General features: G+C 31.8%; 1 protein-coding gene across 3 annotated transcripts in view; it reads left to right on the top strand.

Annotated features, from left to right (window-relative positions):
* ATRNL1 (attractin like 1) overlaps positions 1-12058 on the top strand; it is a 919082-nt gene that overhangs the window by 428243 nt on the left and 478781 nt on the right. For all 3 annotated transcript variants that reach the window (XR_012381651.1, XM_025881114.2, XM_073904148.1), the window contains exon 25: positions 8210-8271. Coding sequence is in view for 2 of the 3 variants with exons in the window: in XM_025881114.2 (XP_025736899.1) it covers positions 8210-8271 (62 nt within the window). In the remaining variant the exon portion in view is untranslated. The remainder of the gene's footprint in view (positions 1-8209; positions 8272-12058) is intronic.

Genomic DNA, 12058 nt, shown 5'->3' with positions numbered 1-12058 from the left:
CGTTTGGCTATTCTATTTTCTTTGCCTTTCCACATAAATACTAGAATCTTCTTTTTAAATTTCTACAAGAAATTCTTCTTGGATTTTGATTACAATTACATTGAATTTATAGGTCAGTCTGTGGAAAATTGTCATTATAATTCTATTAAGCCTTGTAATTCATGACTACAGTATATCTATTTATCTAGGTCTAATTTGATTTCTGTTGTTAGTATTTTGTAGTATTCAGCATGTGTTTTGCACATATTTTATCAGACATACTTAATTTCATAGTTTTTTGATACTATTATAAATTGTATTTTTTTCACTTCTATTTTCAGTCATTTATTGTTAGTATATAGAAATACAATCGAATTTTGTAACTTTGTATTCTGCAATGTTACTAAATTCATTTATTATTTATATTAGATTTGGGGATTAAAAATCATGCTGTCTGAAAATACAGTTTTATTTCTTCCTTTCCAATTCTTTCTAAATTTTTTTCTTGTTTTATTGCACTGGTAAGAGCTTCAGTGTGGTATTGAGAAGTTTTGAAAGCAGACATTCTTGCCTTGTTGCCAGTCTTAAAGGGAAAGCATTCCATTCTCCACCATTAATTATTATGTTAGCTAAAGGTTTTTCAAGAAGTTCTTTAGAGAAGTTTTCTTGTATATTATTTTACAGATAGTTTTTTTTATCAGTAATTGATGTTGAATTCTTTCAGATACTTTTGCTGTGTCTATTAGAATGATTTTCTGGTAATTCACTTTTAGTCTTTAGGTTTGGTAAATTACATTGATTAATTTTGAATGTTGAACCAGCTTTGCATTTCTGGCATAAAACACAGTTGGTATTGATTTATTTTCCCTTTTATATATTGCTGGGTTCTATTTGCTAATATTTATCGAGATTTTATTCTGCTTTTATATTAACAAAAGATATTTGTGCCTAGATTTTTTTTTCTAATAATACCTTTGTCTGGTTTTCTTATCAGGCTAGTGCTGATCTCACAAAATAAGTGTTAATAAAGGTGTTATTTCCTTTTCTGTGTTCTAAAAGAGGATGTGTAGATGTGATACTACTTTTACTTAAATATTTAGAATTCTCCAATGAAGTCATATGCTTGTAGTTGATTATTTTGTTGTTTTGGTTGTGTTGTTTCAAGGTTTTAAATGAGAAATCTAATGTGCTTGATAGTTATTTAGGTTATCTATTTTTTCTTAAGAGAGCTATATTATGTTGTGTATTACAGTGACGTTTTCCCTTTAATCAAGGATGTTGAATTTGTGGGCATTAGTTTATTTGAAAAATTATCTTATTATCCTTTTCATTTCTGTAGGTCTATAGTAATGTCCCCTCTTTCATTCCTGATACTGGTAATTTGTGACTTCTCTTTTTTACTTGATCTGACTAGAGACTTACTAACTTAGTTGATCTTTTGAAAGAATCAGCTTCTAGAAATATATATTTCTAGATATATAAATATATATATTTATCATATATAATATATAATATTCCTCTATCTGATGAAAGCCATCTTAAAAACATGTACAAATATCAATATGAAATCATGGTTAGCTTAATATAGATACAAATGATTATATGCATAGAAATATTTATAGATATGTGTTTATGCACAGGTTAGTAAACAGATATATATTTCCTTCTTCTGTAAGCCCAGAAGGCCTAGAAACTATGACAACATAGTATCAACAAGCAAACCTACTGCCTAGGTTTTGGTTTCTAATACCATTCTCTAGTAAAGAGACTACTTGGAGGAAATGGTTGATTCAAGGACTAGGGTAGCAAATTCCCAAACTGATCCTAGAGTATTTTATAGTGCCAGAAAGTAAGGAAGTGTTAAAACAAAAAACAAAACACAATTATGGGAATATTTCAAGAGGACACAAGAACCAAATGAAAGAACTCCCAATGGCTACACCTGGAACAATTTCAGCAACAAAATAAGGTAATATTGCATCATTCTGCAAAGTATAAAATAGGTATACATGATACAATACTGATATAAATAAATGATTAAATAAATAAATGGACAAATTTCACATGTTTCCAAGTAGTTTATGTAGATAACATGTGCCAAAGAAGATAGCCTATAATTTCCCACCTCTTAAATGTGTATGAGAAGAGCTTCCAAAGAATACAATATGGAAAAGTAGTAAAAAGAGTAATTTTACAGAGGGAAGACAAAACCTTGACAAACATTGTTTCAGCCAGGTCAGCAAGGTTAACATCAACAGAAATAAGTCACACTGATGTCTATACCTTTGGTATGAAGTGATAAAATTTGCACTTAATCTCTGTGGTCTTCCTTTCAAAACCCCATAACTTCAGCCTAATCATAAGAAAAACACTTTATAAATGCTGCTTGATATGCATTCTACCAAATACCTTATTATTACTCCTCAAAACTGTGAAAATAATATAAAACAAAGAAAGTTTGAGAAATTGTCATAGCCAAGAGGACCTACAGAGACATAATAGCTAAATGTTATTTGGTATCCTGGATGGAATCCTGGAATATAAAAAGGACATCTGAATACATTATGAACTTTGGTTAATAATGATGTATCTGTATTGGTCAGTAGAGTGTAGAATTGTGAAAAAGGGAATTACAGAAACATTTTTCAGTTTTAAAAAGAACATTTTGGGGACTCCTGGGTGGCTCAGTCGGTTAAGCGTCTGCCTTCGGCTTAAGTCATGATCCCAGGGTCCTGGGATCGAGTCCCACATCGGGCTCCCTGCTCGGTGGGAAGCCTGCTTCTCCCTCTGCCTGCCACTCCGCCTGCTTGTGCTTGTTCTCTCTCTCTCTCTCTGACAAATAAATTAAAAAATCTTAAGAAAAAAAAAGAACATTTTTGTCAGCTAGGTGAGCAATGACCAGAGGTTTCTGAGATGAAGACAGGGAAACCAGTTAAGTTTTTGCATTAAACCAGGAGGAAAGTTAAGCAATTATTTGCTCTAAAAAGAATTAAACCCATTAAATTTTTAAAACAATATTCAAGAATTTATAATCAGAAATTTGTGAAATGTTTATGCAGAATTGGCTGGTATATTCATTCCACGTGTTTTTTATCCAGACATAGGTTTTATTCTTTCAAAAATCATTCATTTAACATTTAGCTCTATATTTTAAAATATTTATTTATCAGGAATGATACATGTTACTACATTATTAAGCATCATGTTAATTATCTATAGGAAGTTCATGCTATCTGAAACAGATTATCATGGTTGATTTTATCCAATAATAACTAACTTAAGCCCCAGTTCGCTTTTATTTATTTAAAAAATTGGATAAGTAAATCCCCAAGATCTTGAATTGCTTGCCTGAAACATTGCTTGTCTTTGACATATCAATAACTGGCTAACTTCCATTATCTAAGTATGCTTTTATGTCATCATTTTGAAAGACTATGATCTAAACAGTGGTTTGAAGAACTTCTCCTTTACTTTCAGTTTGTTAGATGAACTTGATAATTTCAGCACATCCCTTTATATTTTCATTTTGTTTATCTCATATTATATCAGAGTTTATTTATGGCAGGCTGACATTTTGCACAAACACACCAATTTGTCCTTCAAATTAACATTTTTTTCTCTCTTACAAATTCTGACATTTTGTGGTAAATATCAAGCTATTAATCTACTTCCCTATCCCAAAGCGTTTACTGCAGCTTTCTTCATCAAATCATAAACTCAAAATGTTGATCATTTGATTATTAATTATTAACAAACAATATAGAATATCTTAAATTCAGGTTTTAGATTTTAGACATGTTTTCAATATGAATTTGTATGTAAGATCAAATGGTTAAAATATATTATCATCATCACTGTTGCCATGGTTTCAGCTAACTTAATCTTTTAGCATGTCACTTAATTGTTTGAAGACTTTTTAAAAACAGGCAGGAAATTAGGATATTATGAAATTTTACCATTTTACCATAATTGGCCTCTTGATTTTGATTAATTTTCTTTGAATAATTACTGGATAACTTGAATAACATTATTATAGAAAAGGGAATTTCAGTGGTGCATTTATGCTGGCTAAAGTTTAAAACTAACTTTAAATGCACTTTGAGTAAACTTCTCATATTTTTCATGGGAAAGACAACAGAACCAAAATGGAATATATTGATTATCTGTAAAGGGCCATGTTCTAGCAATGACATCAGCCAATAGAAATCTTTCCAATTAGACCATTATGGATTTTAGGGTTAGAAATGTTCTATATCCTCAGGAGATATACTCTCAGGGACACTACAAAGTTATGGTGTTGTTATTGTTATTGATTTGACTCACTGTTTTCTACATAAAATTGGCTAAATGATCATTTTTTTAAAGCAGTCTCATTTGTTTTTTCATTGGCTTAAAAAATAATATTTCAGGTAATGCCACCTATTTTAGATGAGAAGATTGCAGCCGATGCAATTCATCTACTGAAAGAAATTTCTAGAAGCCAATAAGGTTAAAAAGTTCATTGTTGAAATTAGGAAGCTGAGGTAAAAATACATATTAAAAATCATTTCTGATATCCTGACTTCAAAATATTGTAGCTAAAATTGTAAATGGTAGATCTTACAAAATTTTTCTTTGACTAAAAATAAACAAAAACATTTTTTATACAAGGAACACATTTTCTATAACTTCTGAACTCCATAATAAATATAAATTTTATAAGGAAAAATAATATATTATGATCTGTAATTAGCAGATAATTGTGGTCTATATGATTACTGATTTATGAAAGAAATTCAAATAAATAAAAAATTTAAAAATGTTTTTCAGAATAACATCTATACCTACTTACTCTCATGGCTCTTAAGGATATATAAAGTCCTAAGAATACTCTCATGCTAAATTTTACTATTCACTATATTTATTTATTCAGCAAACTTTTATTAAATGCTTACTATATACCAAATGCTGTTCTAGGTATTGGAACAGTGCTATGAACAATTTGAACAAGGCTACTGTTCTCATGGAGCTTACATTTTAGTGGACAAAGACATTTGAACTAATGATCAACCAATAAAATAAGGTAGTTTCAGATTGAAGTATAAAAGAAATAGGTTCACATAAGAGTATAGAATAAGGGAGACAGCACCTTACTTTAGAGAGTGTTTTAGAGAAGTGTGTAATTTGAGGTGAGATCTGGATAAGGAGTCAGCCAGCCATGTGAAGACCAATGCTCAACATCACTTAAAATGGTTCTTCCTCTGTGTATTCTTATTTCTTTCCCTGTGGGCTTTCCAGTTTCATTGGTAAGGGCCTGGAGCTGCTGGATTCTATTTTAAATAGAGAAAAACTGAGGACAGCCAGATACATTAACCCTAATGCTATGTTTCATATTTTTCTGCTACCCCTACCTTTCCTCCTGTCTCTTCTCAGCACTTCTGCATACTTTTAGACACCAAGGAGTGATTTCTTGTCTTACATATGTTAATATAGAAAATATAATACTTTTTAAAATTATAGTTGACACAATGTTACCAAAAAATAGGATAATGTGTTTTTCCCCATTAGCAATTACGAAGTTCTAACACACTATATAATTTATTATGACTTTTTGTCTGCCATCACCACCACCATTAGGAATTTTGATGTTACTTTTCCCTAATACATTTAAGAACTTGATACGGTATTCAAAAGGTAGTAGATAAGAAGTGAAATATTTGATGGATGATAAGTTGGCACTTTATATAAGGGAATTTGCTTGAATTAGTGTCTCCTGGGCCTTGTTTACCAATGATACTGAATTATCCTTGGATCTGCCTTCCATTTCTAGAATCAGTCCAATCTGGTTATTAAGCCTGTGGCTGAGAATGAACTGTCTGACATAGTGTTTTCCAGGGCTGTCTCCTGTGGACTTCTTCCAGATGACTCTCCACTCAGATGGATAAACATTTTGAAAGATTTTCACAACACTTTGTAGTGCTGACTTTCCTTTTGAACAGACAAAATGGAATGCTTTTCAACTTGAGGCTCAAGCATCCAGATGATATGCTGAGTACGGAGATTGCTTATGCCAAGTCTGCATTTAATCTTGAGCACACTTATACTAAAGGATAGTTAGTTACTTTAGGGCATTACTTGCCTCTATTTTTAAGGCAGTTTGTATTTCAGATATAGTTTCTGACAGAGACCTCCCCCATCAATTTTTATCCCATCATTATGCTCCTCATTGTGAAAGGTAGTAGAGCATTCTCTGTAACAAAATTTGGTCAAGGTCTGCAAACAGTACTTCAGGTTCAAGCATTACATTGCAACTTAATTTGTAAAGAACTGCAGCTATCATTGTGACAAATTAGAAAATGTGTTAATTTAGAAAGTCTAGGTGTCTCATCACCCCATGGTAGTGGACTCCTAGATTATCCTCTACATACAAGCTACAGTCAAAATATCATTCATATCTCTAATGAAAACTTTCTTTTTTTTCTTTTATAGTAATAGGTATAGTTAGATAATATTCTTGAAGTTTTAAAATGTTTTAATGCTTTAGTTCATGGTTATAACTTGCAGACCTTTCTTTTAACTACTACTTTATTTATTCAGATATTCTTTGGGAAAAAGTAGAAAATTGTAGATATTTTCATGTGTCAATGTTTTGCTTACTTGTCTCAAAACATGATTTTTGTTCCAAGGTACTTACTTATATGGACTCAGAATGGGCAAGATATGTTTCTAACATACTCTCATGGATAGTCACTTGGGGAGAAAATTCATTTGTATTTTTTCCATTTAAAAAGATATTTTTCCTTAAATCTTTTAAGACATTTTCACCTATAACCAATCTCCTACAGCAATTATCTTTCCTCAGTCTCTGTATAAGTGCTTTGTAATTCTTCAAATGCTTAGAAGCTTTTTGGAAATTAATGTCACTATATTTAAGCTATCATGTATATGCCAAAAATTTAACCATCTTCTCACCTGACTATAATTCTTCATTTTATGGAAGAAATACTGATATTTCTTATCTAGAATGTCATTTAAATTCCTTAGTATTATTTCTTTGCACTGAGAGCTGGGATTATTGTAAGGCTCATCTCTTTTGTTTTCCTTTACTCATGGATTTTATCTTCCTCTACATTTTGTCCAGTGTCTAAATTTTTTTTGTCATATACTTTGTATAGTTTTCTAGCTGTTTAAGGGAGGAGATGTCTCTCATCCCTGTCAGTCTATGTGTACTGGAATTGGAAATTCAATTCCATGTTTTTGGATCATTTTTATAAAAGGTTATTAAAGGAAAAAGATTTCAGTACCTTAATGGTTTAACTTCAGCTGTCTGGGAAAATTCACTTATGTTGACCATCTCCTCTATACATGATGTAAAAGTATAATAATATTCATTATATTATACTTATTATATGCCAGGTATTATGGCAGGAATTTTTATTAATTCAATTGATCTTTCCTCTAGCATTATGAAGTGTAGGTACTTTTATTATTACTTTTCACATATGGGACAACTGAGACACAGATAAGTTAAATAGTTTTCCCAAATATTTACACCTATTAAATGAAAAGGTGATTTCAAAATCAGAAATTCTCTATTCAGCTACTACATTATTGACTAATTTACTACATAGCACTTCCTGAAGAACTGTGTTACAGTATAATCTCTATGTTAGCAGAAATGTAGAACAACTTTAGCTTATTGGCTAGTTTCATCTCTCAAAATTCATTTCTTATTAACATGAAATTTGAGATGATTTACTTTTTGAGTAGAGTATAACAAAAAAAATTGTATGCATTCATGCAGCTTCTTTCGACAAAAATATATGGAAAAAACAAATCCTCTGTTTAATAGAGTAGAATTTTTTTTTGGCTAACAACCAATTATTAGTTGTATTAATAGAAAATGTGATCATTATTAAATGAAGAAACTCATTTACATGTTTTAGTTAGGCAAATTTAATATCATAGGATTGTACATGAAACTTCACATACATTCTTGAAGTAATTTTGTAATAGTCTTTTAAAACCATTTAATGTAATAGCCTATATAAAAGTCATCATTGTTGGTTGTTGACTTTATTGGGTGTTCTAGAGGATGTTTTGATTTCAGCACATATTGTTTATAATATAGTGATCCAAATCTTTTGATGATATAAAAATATTGTATTTACAAATGCCGTGAAACATCACCACAAATATTGGAAAAGAACATATATTAAGTTTCAAACTTTCCTTTATTTTGATTTTTCAGATTGCATTCTCACAACACAATACAATCATGGATCTTGTGCAGTTTTTTGTCACCTTCTTCAGGTAATTTGCTTTTACTGACTTTGAATTTATTAGACCTATATTCTGGTAATGTTCTATCAACCTGTTAGGTAATTTATCAGATCTCTAATCTTAAAATATCAATGGTGTGTCTTGAATAGTTTTATATGCTTAAATATATACCACAGAGCAGAGGAAACATACTTGAAATGTACTTGTCAAGATTATTTTGCTATTGTACTATTTAATTGCTAATGGAGTCAGTGGAAAGAAGATGATAACTTTGTGTTCCTGTTACATGAGTAATTAAGGCCTGCTTTAGTTAATGAAATTAGCAGTATATTCACTATATTGATTAGGTATATCTCCTAGAGTTAAGTCAGTTCAATTATTTGTTAGGAAATTATCACATTTAGCACAATGTACTAAAAATCTGTAGGGAATGTATTTATTGTCCTCAGTGAGCTTCTAATCTGGAAATACTAAATATGACTTTGAATAGAACATCATTCCCTAGAACATTAGTTATCTGAGGTATTAACAGTAAGTTAATAAAAAAGTTTCCATAATTAAACAACTTAGGAAAATAGGGCTCTTTTAGTTTGCTTATAACTGATTATTACTTCTACTACTGATGTTACGGGAAGGTTTTTTTTTTTTTCCCTTAGAGTTTTAAAGTGCTAATTTGTGATTTATCTTTCTAAAAGAGAGGGTAGAGTTTGTAACATTTCTCAAAACATGAAAACTCTTTTCAGGGAACATCTATTATTATTTCCATGGGATGTAAATAAAGAAACACTGGATTGGGAGAAGAAGTGAGTCAGTGATAGGATATCTGCGTTATGGCACTTAGATCATCTGGGTAGGAAGGGATGTTATTTTTGTTAATATGATTATTGTATGTACAGGTTGTCCTGGTCCACTGGGTGCCTTCATGCAAATTAGACAAATGTGTGTCCTCCTTTTGGCAGCTATAGCCCATGGCACACAGCTTTACAGTATGAATTTTGACCTCCACTCACCAAGTTGGCTGAGTTACTTTATACTAAGTGAAGAAACCTGCATAGCCCAGTCCTTGACATAGATGATATGCCAAGCACTTTCTTAAATGCCAGAGTAACCATTATTGGTTATCTTATCCAGACACCCATACAATACTTGAATTCCTATTACCTTCCCCACAGGGGTCAGCAGACATTTTCTGTAAAGGGCCATATAGGAAATATTTCAGGATTTGTGGGCTATACCGTCTCTGTTGCATGGACACAAACCAGCTGCCATAGCGCTAGAGCAGAAAGAGCCAATAAGGAAACAAATGGGAGTGGCTCTGTTCCAATAAACCTTTATTACAAAAACAGCTGGTGGGCTGAGTCCTGCCTGTGGACATAATTTGCCCAACCCCTCATCTAGCTTATACCCGAATGCCTTTAATTATGAAATCGCGCCATCTCCTGAGATAGCATTTTCTATCTTCAGATAACTAATTGTTCTTTGTAATTGAGATGAAATCTGTCTCCGCATAACACCACGTCTCATGCATCCATATGGTCCAACACAGAGCAAGTCTCATCTCTCATCTCTATTTATAGCCCTTCAGTTTTCTAAACTCTTTTTTCCAATTTACATATTCCCTGTCTCTTTATCCTCTTCTGTTGTTGAAACCTTTGTCATGTTGGTCACTTTGCTCTGAAAACAGTCATGTTTGTCTATGTCCCTTTAAAAGTTGTGATTTCCAGAATTTAATGTACAAACACATTTATCACTAACATGTGTGCATACTTTAAATTTGTTTCTTAAAAATGAAATGAGGAAACATCTTGAATATATTTAATGTTTTATGACTTTGTATTTCTGAGTATAAAGAGATTTTAGGGTTACTTATTAGGTTCCAGTATGTTTTTGGAATGTATTAGAAGTTACAATTGAACAAGCATTATTAAAGCATCAAAATAAAACTGTTTTTCTTGATGCAGAAGGTGTGGATGGAAATATGCTGAAAAGTTCAAGTCTGTATAAAAATTCACAAAGTTGAATATATATGTAAATTATTAAATGTTTAGGGTTTTATTTTAAGCTTTTGAATTTGTATGCATATTAAAGTTCAATAGCTTTTTTTATTAAGTAAAAGAAAGCTAGTGTTAATGTGTACCATGTCTCAGAGATGATCCTATTTATTATGTTGTCATCATGGACAAAGTGAAATAAAATATTCTACCTGTTGTGTGAGATAAAATATATTTGATGTGTTTTTTTGTCATTTAAATTTCTTTCAGTAGTGAAATGTAAATTAGTTTAAAAATTATCTCATTGTTAGAAAAAAACATGGATAGAATATTTTAAAAGTTTTTTGTTTTTTTTAACAAAGCCACTGCTAAATTTTAAAAGAGAGTTTTAGACAGGTCAGCATTTATGGACATCCTTCAATCAAGCCACTATTACTGCTATTGCTGTTTCTAACTGAGACACTGATGTAGCAGAGGTGAATGTGTCAGCTTTTCAGTTTAGCCATGATTCGATGGAGGCCGATTCACAAACTCTGAAAGTTTTTACCTCTATATTGGGCATAGTTCTGGGGTAAACATGATTGGGCAAGTATAACGGAGATCATTTATAGGCATAGCCTGGCTCTGATCTTAGCTTTCTATACTATCATTAAGTAGCTCATAGTTAGTAGGTGAAAATCTCAGTCCTTTCATATATAGAATTAAAGGATTTTGTTGTTGTGAGAGTCTGTAGTATAACATAGTAAATGATTAGAAAATTGGAAGGGAATTATTTTAAAAATAAATGTTTTTGTCTGGTATGTAAAACGGAAAAGTAAGTCTGTGTGAATCTTAAAAGTTAAGCCTGGTAAATTAAATGGAGATATAGTAGGGACCGCTGCCGTTGCACCTTATAGAATTTAAATGGTGGTATGTATTTTCACTATCCCACTGGGATGACAGTGCTTTTAATTTACCATCTTAACCCGACGGAGGGTAGTTTTAGAGGTTGTCACTTGGTCTTTCCCACTGTGAAAAATCTTACCCCACAGGCCAGGGACACAATGTAGAGGTTACTCTAACCACTTGTACATAAATTCTAATTATATACTTAAGAACTGGGGAAATTATCACTGCTTGGATCTATAGACACAGTTGGTCCACAGTGAGCCAGAATTTAGCAAAAATTTTTTATATGACTCCTAAAGACACCCCAAATCTAACAAGGGGCCATTATGACATTTTAGTCCTTGAGTATCTGTATCATCTCTCATCCAGTGTCTAATATTAATTGAAATATCTACTTATTCCTCTTGTACTGTATATATAACCATGTATATGCCTGTGTGTGTGTGTGTGTGTGTGTGTGTGTGTGTGTGTGTGTGTGTATATACCCAAATATACACAAATATGGACAGGGATCATACAAAGGTCCCCTTGAAGATCATTTTACATACTTTTCAAGATGTTTCAAGGGTCCTTTCTTCTGTGGATCCAGCCACCTGTTCAGTCAGTGGGGTTCTGGATCTGTAAATTAGCTCATCTGGGAACTGGACAGAGGGTCATGATTTTTCTATTGGGACAAAAATTCTCAGTGTGTTGTTTCCATATTCTTACTTAAAATAAAACCAAATGTTAAATAGCACCATTGTTGGCTGTCCACCTATTTGACGCCTGAGGATGCTGTGCGTTATTAATCATCTCCACAGCTCTTTGTGGGCAAATACCCTTGTCAGTTCCAACAATCTTATTGATCATTATGGTAATTGTGGGCCCTGCATTTTGTCAGTTAAGCCCTTACACCTGGCATCTTTTACTTAGGGGTCTCTTACTTAATGTCTTCCCCT

The sequence above is a fragment of the Callorhinus ursinus genome, unplaced genomic scaffold (assembly GCF_003265705.2).
Source record: "Callorhinus ursinus isolate GAN/ISIS: 27379988/994484 unplaced genomic scaffold, GSC_fseal_2.0 scaffold20, whole genome shotgun sequence".
In the NCBI taxonomy this organism is placed as follows: Eukaryota; Metazoa; Chordata; class Mammalia; order Carnivora; family Otariidae; genus Callorhinus; species Callorhinus ursinus.
The sequence above is the reverse complement of the archived record's forward strand: the minus strand, read 5'-3'. Positions and strand labels throughout refer to the sequence as shown.